Source organism: Balaenoptera borealis (assembly GCF_965194805.1).
Source record: "Balaenoptera borealis genome assembly, chromosome: 6".
Lineage (NCBI taxonomy): Eukaryota > Metazoa > Chordata > Mammalia > Artiodactyla > Balaenopteridae > Balaenoptera > Balaenoptera borealis.
This window is the reverse complement of record NC_138863.1, coordinates 62,509,979-62,526,670: the sequence shown is the minus strand read 5'-3', so window position 1 is coordinate 62,526,670 and position 16,692 is coordinate 62,509,979. Positions and strand designations below refer to the sequence as shown.

General features: G+C 42.6%; 1 protein-coding gene across 1 annotated transcript in view; it reads left to right on the top strand.

Moving 5' to 3' along the window:
* MYO3B (myosin IIIB) overlaps positions 1-16,692 on the top strand; it is a 442,582-nt gene that overhangs the window by 20,240 nt on the left and 405,650 nt on the right. The window contains exons 3-5 of the mRNA XM_082395388.1: positions 245-349; positions 582-681; positions 3,227-3,303. Of these exons, the coding sequence (XP_082251514.1) occupies positions 245-349; positions 582-681; positions 3,227-3,303 (282 nt within the window). The remainder of the gene's footprint in view (positions 1-244; positions 350-581; positions 682-3,226; positions 3,304-16,692) is intronic.

Here is a 16,692-nt window from a genome sequence, read left to right as displayed (position 1 = left end):
ATAAACACACACACACACACACACACACACACACACACACACACACACACACAGAGAGAAAACGAGATTTGACTGTGTAATGGAAAACTGAAGTTTAATTGTTCTGACCTGGAGTTTTGTGATTTGCAAATTTATTTTACTACATTGAGTCAGTAATAAGTGGGCTTTTCTTCTTAATGTGTTTTTCTTTTCTTTTTGTATGTGTTCTCTTGCTGTCTGTCTCCCCCGGCACCTCTTCTCGCAGCTGTGTAATGGGGGCTCCGTCACCGAGCTTGTCAAAGGTCTACTCAGGTGTGGCCAGCGGCTGGATGAAGCAGTGATCTCATACATCTTATATGGGGCCCTCTTGGTAAGGACGTCCATCAAGCTGGGGGCAGAGGGGGCAATTTGTCATTGGTTGGCTCCCCATTGCATATTAACAAGGGGAAACTGCCCTATAATATGCAAGTTGTATAATAGGGAGGTGCAGCCAAATGTGGACTTTGATTAGATTTTTAATAGTAGGGTAACTGTTTAAAAATAACCATGCAAATTTTCCTTTCCTCTTTCCTGTTGTTTGGTGGCGGTGGGACACCATGCAGGGCCTTCAGCATTTGCACAATAACCGAATCATCCACCGTGATGTCAAGGGGAATAATATTCTTCTGACAACAGAAGGAGGAGTTAAGCTCGTTGACTTTGGTAATGACTGCATGTCGTTTGTTTTCTTGATGTGTGCGGTTTAGCCAAAGGCAATAATTTATTGCAGTCTCAGAAGACTGGGGCCTCTCTTCTACGCCATAGGCTGAGGGCCTTTCCAGTCACACATAGGCTGGGGAGTGGGGGGTGGTTCACCAGATGGATCACCCTAAGAGATGCTGTTTGTTAATCTATTTTCAGCTTTAGAAGGCATTTTTTTAAAGAGAGAATATAAAAGTGTTTCAAAAGAAGAATTCAAGGGAAAAACTTTGGTTTTCTGGGAAGGATTTCACATCTCAGGGCAATTGTCTATAATTTACATTTTGTCTATTCTTTTTTGCATATGAAAAGAGAAAGCAGTTTGGTCTTTCAAATGATTTTCTCTAGCCTTAGGCATACTTAGTCCCAGTGAGCAGAAGGTAAAATAGTCCTTTGGGTCTGAAAGCTAACATCCCTTTAAATTGTGATTATTGCTGCTACATGTGAGGCTGGTTGAACTGGAAACATTAACAGGAAATGGAAGTGTGAAAGGAAACGCAGAGCAATATCACCTAAGGCCAGAGAACTATTAAATATCTGCTTGTGACACTCCTGTGTTGATAGTCACAAACCAACAAACCATTTGGTTTTCCTTTTTAAGTTTATCGAATGGTTTAGTCTTCTAAACGGGTTCAACAACAGTTAGTACTTCAGCATGATTGTTATAAATAATGAGAAACTATTTACAGAAGCACTTTTTAAAATGTTCTTTATCAGTGTCAGCATAGTAGGAGAAAAGATTGATGATTTTGAATATTCATTGTTTTATTGGTAAGAAAGAATTCAGTGTTAAAATGTATCAGTGAATCATTTGCTCAGAAGAAATTACTCAAAAATAAATGAAATTACGCTAAGTATATATAGGTTTATTTACTAAAAAGCAAAGAAAAGTTGCAGAGGGTTTAAATAGAGTTTAAAGAGCCCTCTTTGGCTTCCTAATAAAGAATAAGGAATGCAAGCGGTTAGCACAACAACTACCCTGAAAAAACAACTCATGGTCCTCGGCAAATCTATGCCTAATGCTTTTAACGGTATGTTCTTTGCTGATGAGCACATGTATTCAGATTTCTAAGTTCTTATCAACAGCATTAGTGGCAACCATTGTTATTCTCTTAAGGGCTGCATTAGATTTTGCTTGGTATAAAAGAATACCTTATATTTGTAAAATACTTTACAATTTATAAATCATTTTCACAGTTCCGTTTTTTTAAAAATTTACTTATTTTATTTATTTTTGGCTGCATTGGGTCTTCGTTGCTGCGCGCAGGCTTTCTCTAGTTGCAGCGAGCGGGGGCTACTCTCAGTTGCGGTGTGCGGGCTTCTCATTGCGGTGGCTTCTCTTGTGGAGCACAGGCTCTAGGTGCGTGGGCTTTGGTAGTTGTGGCATGCGGGCTCAGTAGTTGTGGCGCATGGGCTTAGTTGCTCCACGGCATGTGGGATCTTCCCGGACCAGGGCTTGAACCCGTGTCGCCTGCATTGGCAGGCGGATTCTTATCCACTGCACCACCAGGGAAGCTGCCACAGTTGTTCTCTTACTTGGTATTTAAGAAGAACTCTTTGTGTTAGGTGTGAGTAGCATTATCCCCAATTTGAAGGTAAGAAAACTGAGGCTCGGAGTGAGGTTGTCTGCTTGAGGTCATACAATTAGGAAAAGACGTAATTGAGATGGGAAACAGGTCTTCTGACTCCTAATCCAGTGTACCTTTACATCCATTATGGCATAAAGAAGAGAGCTGGCTGAAGACTAAGACAAAATACATTGGAATTATATTAAAATTCAGGTCCTCAACATTGAGCCCGAGATAATAATATTATTAGTCAATTTCTTTTTCCATTTGACAAGTGTATTTTTCTTGTCAGGTTTCCAGCCTTCTAGGTAAGATAAGGCACTGAAAACTTTTTACGTCTACACTGAAGCTCTATTATAGATAATACATGCTAATTTTCTTCCTCTACCAAATGAAGCACCATTTTAAGAAAGATATCACCTGAAATATTTTGGAAATATAGTAGGAAGGTATTTTGGGTTGATCCTAGTTCTTGATGTTTTCTTTTGATTCCAATTTTGCAGCAGTATGGTAGAAATGCTCATTAGGAAAAAAAAATATTCTAGTGATTTAGATAGATATATGCTCCCACACAGCGGTTGGCAAACTACAGCCTGTGAGCCAAATCTGACCTGCCTCCTGTTTTTGTACAGCCTGTGAACTAAGAATGGTTTTTACATTTTTAAATGGTTGGGAAAAAATCAAAAGAAAAATATTTTATGACACGTGAAAACTGTGCATCCATAAATAAATTTTTGTGGAAACTCAGCTACACTCATTTGCTTCTGTGTTGTCTATGCTGCTTTTACATTACAATGGCAGAGTTGAGTAGTTGTGACAGAGCCTTAGGCTCGCAAAGCCTAAGATATTTACTGTCTGACCCTTTATGGAAGAAGTTTGCCAGCCCCTGGTCTAGCATCACCTTCTGCTCACTGCTGAATTGTGACACCCTTTTCTTATAGGCGTCTCAGCTCAACTCACCAGTACACGTCTGCGGAGAAACACATCTGTCGGCACCCCATTCTGGATGGCCCCTGAGGTAAGCAGAGGGCAGCTATTTCTTTGTATTTGCTGAGAGCCTTGGTACTATGCCTTTTTATGGGAAGGTCACACACTTCACAAAACTTTCAGGAAAAAGAAAATCCTTTATCCTCATTGAACTGTGAGAGTTCTGGTTTGGTGAGTGATAATGATGACAAGCCAGAACTTAATTTCAGAAAATCAGGATTAAGTCACAGCTGGCCCACAGAATACCTTCATGCAGTTAGAAAAAGGTGCCCCCTCCAGAAGATGCAGCCCTCTCCAAGGGTCCTGGCTTGACAAGTTCATCCAGCCATTGTGTAAATTAGAAAAGGTCACCTCCCCTGGATAGATGCAGCCCCAGTGACACGTGTCTTGGTGAAGAGACAGATTTCAGCTCCAGCGGGCTTACAGAACTATATGCCGTAGTCCTGGTTGTTTTTTTGTTACCAGATACATAGCAACTTCTCTTGTGTACTTTTTTGGCTCTGTAGTAAAACCTGGGATTTCACCCTAATTTAGTACTGGCATTACCACAGAATCCTCTATGAAATGACACATGTAGAAGTTTGGGGAATCTTTGGACTAGATACCGCATACCCTGAAACAGGGGCACTGTACAGCTTTGCTTGTCAGGTCAGCCTTTTAATTCCACAGCACTCTGGCCTGAGAGCAGCTCTCTTGTATCAAGAAAATGGGTTCTTTTAATAAGAGGACTCAGCAATCATCTCCTTAGAGGTCTTTCCATCTCCATTCTGTCCCTGGGCTTTCCTTCCTCTGTGTGACTGCCAAGGTGGTCTCCTAACACAGTAATCGGCTTACGCCAATATGCTCAAATGTATTCCATCTCAATGGCCTTCTCTTTCATACTTGGATAATGGACAGACCCATTTTAGAGAAAAAGAAAATCCCTGCAGATTCCAATGTTTACTTAAATCTTAAATTGATTTTAAAAACCATGAAACTAGACATACACTTATCTAGTCATTTATATTTGTAATGCTATAAAACCAAAAGAGAAAAAAATATATTATGAAAAAACTACAAAGCCAGCAGTGTTCAAGTAAACAGCTTTAATTTAATGAGACAAATGACATTGTTTTGTGAAACTCAGTTGTCCTTTGCAATGTGAATATGTTTCAGAGCATGACGGCATGGATTATTTTGAGTTATTTTGTCAACCTTACTACCACATACCATGTGGTGACCCAGTTCTCCCACCACTTTACTCAGCGAGAGTGATCTCTTTGTTTAAACAGCATCTCCTTTGGTCTCTAACTGGCACATCTCTGTTGGCTTGGTGCCAGCTTAATAATAAACATAAATATGGGCACTGAAATTGTGTGGCAATTAGCCATCCAGATGATCTGGAACATGTTTTTACTGCAACTTCTCCCATTTTATTATTATTAATAAAACTATCATTGAAACAAAAGCAAAAACATAAAAATTTTCATAGGGACCTCATGAACCCCACTTTGAGAAACACTGTAGGGCAAAGTCAAGATTCCTTTGAATGGGGAACAAAGCCCTTCATATTCCAGCTTCTGTACTGTCCAGCCTCATTTCAGGTTACTTTTCCCCAATTTACTTGTTTTTAATGCCTCAACAGAAGTGAACAACAGGTAATTCTCCAAATCTATCCTTATGTGTCATTCCTTTAAACCTTTCTATATATTGTTACATCATCTGGGATGGCCCTCAGAACTCTGGAACATTCCTCCTCAATCTTCAAGTCTCAGCGCAAATGCAACTCCCCTAGGAAACCTTCCCTCATCCTTGGCCGACTGAGGCTCTTTTTCCTGAGTTTCCACTGCAGCCTTTACCCCCTCCATTAGCAAACCATGGCCATTGTATTGTATTGGGTTGGCCAAAAGGTTTGTTCGGTTTTTTCCTTAAGATGGCTCTAGTAACACTTAGTTGTCTTTAACTTCATTCGAAACAATTTTGTTAGATTGTATTGTGACAGCTGTCATATCAGTGTGCATTGAAAAAAAACTTATCAAAATTGGTGAATTTTTGTGTAGCCATTTTAATATTGAAGATGGAAGTAAAACACAACACTTTTGGCATATTATGCTTTATTATTTCAAGAAAGGTAAAAATGCAACTGAAATGCAAAAAAAAGATTTGTGCAGTGTATGGAGAAGGTGCTGTGACTGATTGAACGTGTCAAAAGTGGTTTGCAAAGTTTCGTGCTGGAGATTTCTCACTGGACAATGCTCCACGATCGGGTAGACCAGTTGAAGTTGACAGCGATCAAACTGAGACATTAATTGAGAACAATCAATGTTATACCACACAGGAAATAACTGACATACTCAAAATACCCAAATCAAGCAATGAAAATCATTTGTACCAGCTTTATTATGTTAATCGCTTTGATGTTAGGGTTCCACATAAGTTAAGCAAAAAAAAACCTTCTTGACTGTATTTCCACGTGCGATTCTCTACTTAAACATAATGAAAACATTCCATTTTTAAAACAAATTGTGACAGACAATGAAAAGTGGATACTGTACAATAATGTGGAACGGAAGAGATCGTGGGGCAAGCGAAGTGAACCACCACCAACCACACCAAAGCCTGGTCTTCATCTAAAGAAGGTGATGTTGTGTATATGGTGGGATTGGAAGGGAGTCCTCTATTATGAGCTCCTTCTGGAAAACAGAATGATTAATTCCAACAAGTACTGCTCCCACTTAGACCAAATGAAAGCAGCACTTCAATGAAAAGCATCCGGAATGAGTCAACAGAAAATGCATAGTCTTCCATCGGTATAATGCAAGACTGCATGTTTCTTTGATGACCAGGCAAAAACCATTACAGCTTGGCTGGGAAGTTTTGATTCATCCGCCATATTCACCAGATATTGCACCTTCATATTTCCATTTATTTTGGTCTTTACAAAATTCTCTTAATGGAGAAAATTTCAATTCCCTGGAAGACTGTAAAAGGCACCTGGAAGAATTCTTTGCTCAAAAAGATAAAAAGTTTTGGGAAGATGGAATGATGAATTTGCCTGAAAAATGGCAGAAAGTAGTGGAATAAAGCGGTGAATACGTTGTTCAATAAAGTTCTTGGTGAAAATGAAAAATGTGTCTTTTATTTTTACTTAAAAACCAAAGGCACTTTTTGGCCAACCCAATAGTTTTTGGTAAGCAGGTCTCCCAACTGGACTCTAAACTCTGGCAGGGACTTGGGATGCCCAGCTCTCAGTGTAGTGCTTGATACAGGCTAGATGCTCAATAAGCATCTGTTGGATGAATGAATACATCGGTAAAAAAGTCGAAGGAGAAGATGAATTTGGAGGGTAGTTTGAGGAGGGCTTTAAAACTATTGGTATTCACAAATTTCTCTGTAGATTTTTTTTTTTTTTTTAAACTCAGATTGGGACTTGAACCCACAGGCTGACACTCAAACCCACTGTCTTTTATTTATTTATTTATTTATTTATTTATGGCTGTGTTGGGTCTTCATTTCTGTGTGAGGGCTTTCTCTAGTTGTGGCAAGTGGGGTCCTCTCTTCATCGCGGTGTGCGGGCCTCTCACTATCGCAGCCTCTCTTGTTGCGGAGCACAGGCTCCAGACGCTCAGGCTCAGTAGTTGTGGCTCATGGGCCTAGTTGCTCCGTGGCATGTGGGATCTTCCCGGACCAGGGCTCGAACCCGTGTCCCCTGCATTGGCAGGCAGATTCTCAACCACTGCGCCACCAGAGAAGCCCTCTCTGTAGATTTTGATTAATTTATTATTAAAGGAAAGCATAACTGAGGCCACTCAACTAATATTTAGCGTGGCATAACTCAAAAGATGGTGTTCCCGTTACAATCCGCGGCAAGTTGGTGTTCTCAGAACCACAAAATACAAATAAGAGAAACCTACTCTTGGCTTTGTACATTTCTCATGAGGTGTTTGTGACTTTTCAGTTTCAGCTGGGTTGAAGAAAATATGTGGAGTGTTTCTATTTAGGGACAGTTTAGTGGTCCATGGTGAGCTTCTGTTGCCCAGATTGCCTGGAACTGGTTCCCTTCTCATCAGGGAAAAGCCAGTGTTGCATCTTGCCTGCTGTAGTGGATAAATTGAGGAGTAGGCAGATTATGGGATGGAGACCTTGACAGTGCCTCTCAGGAGCAAGTGCCCAGTTGCTCTGTGTATGACTCAGAGATTCTCTCAGGATGTGTGCTTGGATCCAAGATGCTTTGGGACCAGGCTGCAGTTCTTGAGACTCAGTCCTACACAAACCTCACATTTTTATTTTCCAAATGGAGAATTACTCTTTTTCTTAAAAGACAAAGAGTCTTCTAAGAGTGTCCACAGGAATAATCTTCCATTTGTCAGTTCAATTCAACAAACTTTAAAACAATTTTTTATTTTACTGAAGTATAGCTGATTTACAATGTTGTGTTAATTTCTGCTATATAGCAGTGATTCAGTTATATATATGCATATATATATATATATATATATATATATATATATATATATATATATATATATATATATATTCTTTTTCACATTCCTTTCCATTATGGTTTATCACAGGATACTGAACACAGTTCCCTGTGCTATACAGTACGTCCTTGTTGTATATCCATTCTATATATAATAGTTTGCATCTGCTAATCCCAAACTTCCAATCCATCCCTCCCTCATCCCTTCTCCCCCTTGGCAACCACAAGTCTGTTCTCTATGTCTGTGAGTCTGTTTCTGTTTTGGAGATAAGTTCATTTGTATCATATTTTAGATTCCACATATAAGTGATATCATATGGTATTTGTCTTTCTATGTCTGACTGACTTTGCTTAGTATGATAATCTCTAGGTCCATCCATGTTGCTGCAAATCGCATTATTTCATTATTTTTTATGGCTAAGTAGCATTCCATTCAACAAACAGTTATACTCTTTTCCGTGAGCCAGGCTTTGGGTCAAGACGAGTCCTTGAAAGTATAATCAGTAGTGGTTCAAATGGACATTGTCTTCATATGGTGGCCTGCATAGTATACTGATCCTAATATGCTTTCACTTCTGCTTGTGTGAATAAGTGGTATTTAGATTAAATATGACAGCAATGTATGCCATGCCAATGCCAGTGGAATAAAACCATTGCATGCCACCAGTGCTTTTATTTTGAAAGCGCAGCAGAATGATCCTTGATCCTATTTTATTTTTGAGAAATTGAACCAAATTATTCTTTTCCCATTTGTATTTCCATTTTGATTTCACCAGCCGAACTACAATATTTAATTCAAATAGGCTATGCTTCAAACCAGGTAGCTAATGGAATGTGACCAGACCACCATCAAACTTTGTCATGCAGTCCAAACCAGCAGTTCACCGGGGCAGCTTGAAGTTGCAGCATGAACTGACTACCATATTCACGACACTCTCCACTTATTTCCTCTTGCCATCTCATGTGGACACTCATAAAGTTGAAAGATGCTGGGTAAAAACAGTATCAACTCAGCAGTGTAGGAGGAGAAAAATTTTAGGGGGTGCGCTTAGTGTGATAGTACTTTGAGACAATGCTACTGGGGAAATATTGGCTGGCATAGTAAGAGTTAATCTAAAAGTCAAGGTCAGTACAGTTTTTTACAAACTGAGTACGTCAGTAGCATACTGTGACTCAGGAAGATGATTTTAAGAGAGAAAGAAAGATGCTCAACATAGAAACTGTATTTAACAGATTACCCTGAGCAAAATGACTTCAGCAATAGGAAATGAAGTTTCTCCTGTGAGTACAGAGGTAGGTGGTTCCAGACTTTGTTGATTCAGCAGCTCAGTAAAGCCATCAGAAACCCAGGTTCTTAGATTTCCCTGGCAGTGACTGCTGCAAGTTGCATGGCTTCATTGTTAGGGACAGACCTGAGGGCGGTTATGACAACATCGTCTGTGAGTGTCTGAGGGGCAGCAGGGGCTCCAGTATTCTAGCAGCCACCAGTGAAAGCGCCCGTGGTACAATCCAACAGACACCCCCTTTACTCCCTTGGGGCTGCCCTTGGCCAGCCAAGAAGTTAAAGTGGGTTCTCCTCCTGTCTGGGATCAAAGCCGTGGCCACTCCATACTAGTTTCCTAGGGCTGCCATACAAAGTAGCTCAAACTGGGTGGTTTAAAACAACAGAAATTTATTATCTCACGGTTCTGGAGGCTAGAAGTCCAAAAGCAAGGTGTTGGCAGGGCATGCTCCCTTTGAAGCCTCTAGGATCATTCCTTGCCTCTTCCTAGCTTCTGGTGGTTTGCTGGCAATCTTTGGTATTCTTTGGCTAGCAGCTCCGTATCGCCAATATCTGCCTTTGTAATCACATTGCATTCTCCCTGTTTGTCTGTCTTCACATGGCCATCATGTTGTAAGGACACCAGTCATATTGGATTAGGGACCCACCTACTTCAGTATGACCTCACCTTAACTAATTACATCTGCAACAACCCTATTTCCAAATAATTTCACATTCTGAGGTCCTGGGGGCTAGCACCTTAACATATCTTTTTATTTTTGGAGAACACGATTCAACCTATAACAACCCTCCAAATACTTAACATCCCTCCTCTGTAGTAAATAATTCAGATTTCCAAGGTAATCAGTCAGTCATTTGTAACCTACAGATCCGCATGTTACAGGCGCTAGCTTAGTTGGAGAGCTCAGCTTTGCCTGTCTGCGCGCACGCACACACACACACGCACACACGCACACACACACAGAGGTCTCTCTCAGCCTAAGGTGTTTGAGGCAAACACAGTTCTTTCTTTCTGGATGTGCTAGAATGTACCATATGTTCTTCTGGACATACCATAACAAACTGCCTTCTCACGTGAGCCCTCAGTACCTTGAGAATTTTGTGCTGTCCTACCTGCTCTCTGGCCAAGCATCTTTGGATTATCTCCTGAGATGTTTGGCTCAGGTCACTTCCCTCAGCCTTCTGTTGACACCGAGTCCCCGGTCTCCCTCCCTGCCTGTGACTTTGGCTTGTATCTCAGCCGTGTGTATATGTTAACACAGTCCTCCCTTTACCCATGTTTATTGCCTCTTTTCTCCTTCCCTCTCTCCTGGTAGCCAGTTTCTTATAAGAATAGAATAATAACATCCCACATCTGCATAGAACTTTTACAGATATTATTTTTAAGTGCTCACTACCTGTGAGGATGCCAGTTAGGCATGATGACATTGATTTTTTTTTTATTAATTAATTAATTAATTTTTTTGGGTGTGTTGGGTCTTCGTTTCTGTGCGAGGGCTTTCTCTAGTTGCAGCGAGTGGGGGCCACTCTTCATCGCGGTGCGCGGGCCTCTCACTGTCGCAGCCTCTCTTGTTGCAGAGCACAGACTCCAGACGCGCAGGCTCAGTAGTTGTGGCTCATGGGCCTAGTTGCTACGCGGCATGTGGGATCCTCCCAGACCAGGGCTCGAACACGTGTCCCCTGCATTGGCAGGCAGACTCTCAACCACTGCGCCACTAGGGAAGCCCAACATTGATTTTATAGACAAGGAATCCAAGGCTCTGCCAGTCTAACTGCCCAGGGACACTGGGTGGGTAGTTGGGTAACAGTGACTGGAATCTTTGTGTTGTGACTCAGTGAACTAAGGCACTTGCAATACAACCCATGCCCACTGTCAGTATTGGTATTGCTTGGCTAGTATTTCCATCAAACACCTGCCAGATTAATATCCTGGTCTATAGCAAAAAAGGGATACAAGCCTAATTTATGTTTATTTATAGTGATGACAGGGGGTTAAGGGTAGTTGATCCTTTAATCTACCTTTCCCACCATCACATGTAGTGAAGAATTAAACTGAATAGTTATAAATGACTGAAACCCAAGAAAAGTAACCAACGTCATCATTATTGTTTTTGTTGAGGATATTTGTAGTCTCTGTTAAAATAATGCCTTACAGTTAGCTGGGATGCACTGGTGTGACCATGCTGATTGTTAAAATATTGAAATACTTCTGTTCTAGATGGTGAGTGGCTGCCATCCAGACCCCTTGAGTGCTCCTTGGCCACGAGAGGTGCCTGTCTCTTTCACTGGGACACCCAGATTTTCTAATGATCCAGCAACTCCAGGGGGTAATGTCTGGCAGGAAGGGGACCTCAAGGACCAGCTTCAGTGCCGTGTGCAGCTGATTGTCAGATAGTTTGAATATTCCACCTACTAAGCAAGTATACAGTGGGAAGGAAACTTTCACTTACTGAGGACTCACCCACTAATACACCGGGACTGGGATGGGTGCTTTTTTTTTTTTTTTGAAACTAAGTGCCTAACGTGTCAGATACTGTATGCCCAGTAAGTCATTTAGTTTTCTTTTTTTTAAATTTACTTATTTAATATATTTATTTTTGGCTGCATTGGGTCTTCGTTGCTGCGCGCGGGCTTTTCTCTAGTTGAGGTGAGCGGGGGCTACTCTTGGTTGCGGTGCACAGGCTTCTCATTGCGGTGGCTTCTCTTGTTGTGGAACACGGGCTCTAGGTGCCTGGGCTTCAGGAGTTGTGGCTCGAGGGCTCTGGAGCACAGACTCAGTAGTTGTGGCGCACGGGCTTCATTGCTCTGCGGCATGTGGGATCTTCCTGGACCAGGGCTCAAACCCGTGTCCCCTGCATTGGATTCTTAACCACTGTGCCACCGGGGAAGCCCCGGGTGCTTTTTTAATACATTATTTTATTTCATTCTCACAACAGCTCTCTAGAGTAGATATTATTTTCTTCATTTTACCACTGGGGAAAATGAGGCTCAAAGAGGGATAGGAGGTATTGTGCCCAAATTCACGTATCTGGTAAATACTGGAGCTGTTTGGCTTTTCAAAGAGCATGGGAATCCAAGTTACATTTTACAGGTGAAGAAACTAAAGCAGGGAGAGGATACTATTCATGCTAGTTCAGAGCAGACTTGCCCCCAGAATTCAGGTTTCCTAGCCCACCAGCCTTGTCTTCTTCTGCTTCAGTGTGTTCATATGGGATGTACAGTGTGGAAAGTGTGTGCTGAGTCAGCTCCTGCAACAAAGCCGTGCAGAGATGGAGTAGTGGTGGAGACACATCATTTTAAAAGACATACATGAAGGACCTATCACCTGTAATTTATAGGTTGACTATACTTTGCCATCCCACCAATGAGAGAAGCAGCCTATATATTAAGGATCCAGTTTACTTGGAATCTTCCTAAAATAGCCAAAGGTCTGCTTCTGTATTAGAAAGCAGACTTGTGGATAAAATAAATATTTGCTTCTTTAAAAAAATTTTTTTTTTCATTTTTACTTCCATCTGCTAATTGTTGCAAACAAGAGCTAATCAGCTGAGTGGAGAAACAGATGTCCTGTGACGGCTCCAAAAATGGGTCTCTCTCTCCCTGGCAAAGGGTTGACTGGGGACGGTTGCCATAACAACTGGCTTACACCAATGCAGAAATATCGCAGGCTTTTTGCAACCACTCTTGCCTTCGTTAATTATGCTGTTCCTAGCTAAATGATACAATAATGCTATTTCCTTTGGCATTGCCAGGAATAGAAATGACAAAAGAGATATTTTGTGTTGAGGGGCTGAGAAAGCCATAAACCACTACAGAGCTGAAATACTATTGTTGTCATTATTACCATTTTGTTCCCTAAGCTCTAGCTAATGGGTTTGGTACCTAATAAGAATTAATAGCATCTGTTGAGTGCTTACTATGTGCCAGGCACTAAGTGCCTTGTATGAATTAATTCATTTGTAATCCTTACAATAACCCCATAAAGTTACTGCTATTACTAGTCCAATGTTTTAGAGAAAGTAAATAAGTCACAGAAAGTACTGTTCTTGTCCTTGGACAGGTTGTTAGGTGATGCCACCAGGATTTTAACCCAGGTATTTAGCTCCAAAATCCTCCCTCTTAGCCACTATACTAGAGCAAACCGTTTAATTGCAACCACCAGTGTACCAGATAAGATGAATATCTTTCTTTTCCAATTTAAAAATTATTTTAGATAAAAATTATACTTCCTAATATGTTGAGGAAAGTGCAATATTTCAACATGACACTAGAAACCAATGTAATTAATGCCCAAGGGAAAGATCTGGAAAAATAAAATAACAAAGTTCTTCAGAATAGAATTTAGGCGATTTGGATTTTAAATAGTTATAGCTCTGCCAGTCATTTTAAAAAAGCGATTGTGGTTCAGTTATTTTAATATGGCTTCACGTTTGGTAGAAGAGATAAGAGTACAAATTTTGGAGTCAGATAGACCTGGGAGCAAATCATAGATACCCTGCTTACCTACCTAACCACTGACCAACAGCGTCAGAGGACAAAATGAAACGATGTACTGAGTGCTTGCTGCAGTACCCAGCATAGTAAGTGCTTTAAAAATGGTGGTGCCTATTGCCTGAGCCCAACCCTCCCTATCCTGTTCTCAGCTGGAAGGAGACTGGCCTGGGTAGTCTCTGCCTCCTAGGTCCCTTCTGTGTTTCAGAGAACATGTATGGTTTCCAGGGGGAAAAGCCTCTTCCAGCTCTCACATTCCGTGCCTCTGGTATTAGTCAGATAAGGAAGGTGGGATCTCTCCAAGATCTCAATAAGGGTGAAACAATGGCAATGGCAAGACCTTTAGGGTCTGATTTTACCTGACTCTGTTTTAAAAGGCTGAGGATTCTTGGGATCCCATCTGCCAGTTACTTCACTGTGAAGAATGTAGGCTTTGGTTGCTCAACAGGTTCAAGTGAGGGGTTTAGAACCTTGGATCCTTGGCTGAAAGACCTGTGTGTCTTCCCCCAAGACATTCACCTCTGAGATTCTGTAGCCATTTGTGTTCCCTGGTTCCCTCCAGATTCCTGTGTCAGTCTCTAAGAAGCAGGGATTCCCTCCCTTCTCATTCTGGGGCTGACCCTGCCTGCATTCCCAGAGTGGTTCTGCCTTCAGGGGGCCTGGAGCACAACCCAGGCACCTGGGGCTCCGGTGGGTAAAGGGCCCAGGACAAGGGCAGAGTGACTGGTGCAGCCCTCGATTGCACCCTCAGCTTCAGCGGTAGCTCCCCTCTCAGCTGGAGCTCTGTGGGCTTGAGTCATATGTCATCTGTCAGTGTGGAGGTGGGGGGCTGGCCCTGGAGGTGGCGGTGACTTGTTGTTACCCTCCTCCTGGCGGGTCTAAATATAGGACCCCATCTGAGGCCTCAGCTCCCAGATGTGCAGAAGCACGTGAGCCCAGAGCAGGGGCCTCATGTCCTCCCTTCCCCATCCTGCCTTCTGCTCAGTGCTAAGTGAGATGTTTCAAAGTAATAGCTTCCGTGAGCATTTGGAACTTTCCAGGCTGTCCTCCCACCCCTCTCTGGGGAGGTGAGAAGGGCAAGACACCTGCTGTTTCCCCTTCTTCGTCCACCAAAGAGGAAGAACTGTTCCTGCAGGGGCAGAAGTGTTTGCTGAAGAAACGTCAGAGCCCGCCCTGCTCTTCCTGAGCTCTGAGTCTCAAATCACCTGGTGGCTACCCTCCGGTCGGTGCTTCCACTGCCCCGCCCAGGGCACAGGGGCTCAGCCCCAAGAAAGGGAGAGGGAGCTCACGGCCAGGCCAGCGCTGCACTGGCTTCTCTGTCCGGAGGTCCTTGAGCCGTCAGAGGAAAGAAAAGGGAGGCGGGCAGTCAGCATTAGGAATGGGACTCAGAGGAGCCTTGGGGTGGAGGTGAAGCAGGAGCAGGTAGGGGTGTGCGGACTTGTATTTATGGTGCTCTATTGTGGCCCAGCTTTTCCCCACACCTTCTTTAGTTTTAAACCGTTAAAGGAAATCACTCTTTGGTAGGAATGTGTGACATTCCCAAGGGCGTCCTGGTTTGCCTGGTGACATCAGCCTGGGGAGGACAGAACCCAGAGACTACGTGCAGATAAAGCAGTATGCCCGTGTGGGAGCATTCAGTTATTCTGTTTGATTTTCTTCCCTTCCTGTTTTTCAGACGTACTGTGGAGGAGAACCCCCCCTCCCCAGTTAGTTTCTTGTCGCAGGCTTATGCTTTAGTTCCGTCACCTACTAGCTGTATGACTTTGAGAAATTTCTTAGCCCGTCCGAATCTGTTTCCTCACCTGGGGTAAGAATACCTGACTTAACAGCTGTAAAGTGAACTGAATTATAGAACTCCTACTCATTCTTTCCTTAACTGAACTCTGGTAGAATTGGAGCACTAGCTGACAAAGGAAAGGGGCAGCGGAAGGGAAAGTGAGGGGACAGGGGAAGTGAGAGGCGGCAGGAACTCCATCTGCTTAAATGGAGGGCGTGCTTACACACTCAGAGGATGGTGTGGCTATGGCTTATGGAACACGAAATCCCTTTGGCAATGGCTCAGCATTCTGTGTACTATAATAATCCCCAGGAGATGCTTCCCTCATGCCGGAACCATGGAGTTTGCTCCTGGTTTGGCCACAAACCAGCTCTGTGACTCTGGACAGGTCACCTCTCACCCAGCACCTTAGTTTCCTCCTCTTTGAAATAGGGGGGTTGACTTAATGAATCCTCGGATCCCTTCCAGCACCCATCTCTGATGTGGGGAAGCTGCTGGAGCTGGGGAGGGTGGTGGGATGATCCTGGGTCTCTAAGCAAATGTGTTCCTTTGGAGCCTTTGAGTACTAAGGACACATACAAAAATTTGGGGTCGCTGATTTACCTTTCACAGGGGAGTTCTGTGATACTGGTCCTGAGTTTGAGAGCAGGGCTTACCATATGGTTAAGTATAAACGATATGTTCCCAGGGCTTTGGGAATTTAAAGTGCAAAAATCAGTGTGTATGCTGGCCTCAAACCCAGAACAGTCCCCCTCTGCCCTCCACCAGCCATGGTGGGAAGTGGTGTTGTGTATGCGTGCTCTGTGTCTTTTTATTTTTTTAAATTAATTAAATTTATTTATTTATTTAGGGCTGTGTTGGGCTTCATTGCTGCGCGCGGGCTTTCTCTAGTTGCGGTGCGTGGGCTTCTCATTGAGGTGGCTTCTCTTGTTGTGGAGCACGGGCTCTAGGTGCATGGGCTTCAGTAGTTGCAGCATGCGGGCTCAGTAGTTGTGGCGCAGGGGCTTAGTTGCTCCGCGGCATGTGTGATCTTCCTGGACCAGGGATCGGACCTATGTCCCCTGCATTGGCAGGCGGATTCTTAACCACTGCGCCACCAGGGATGCCCTGAGTGTTTTTAATTTGAACCTTGTTTTATTTTTCTAAAGGCATAAGCTGAATGTTACAATCCTGAAAAAAGACTTGTAGACATCATATTTTAATTAGAGACCTTTCTGAATTTCATAAGAACAGTATAATTTAAATTATTTCTGGCAATTTCTCAGCATACAAAGTATAGATTCAGTTCTAGTCTTGAGTTTTATCAATAAACTAAAAAAAAAAAAAAAAAAAGAGAAACCCCCCCCCCCCATAAATTTCAGTTCTTCTAGTCCACATCCTCTTAGCAAAAAACCTCAAATCTCAAATG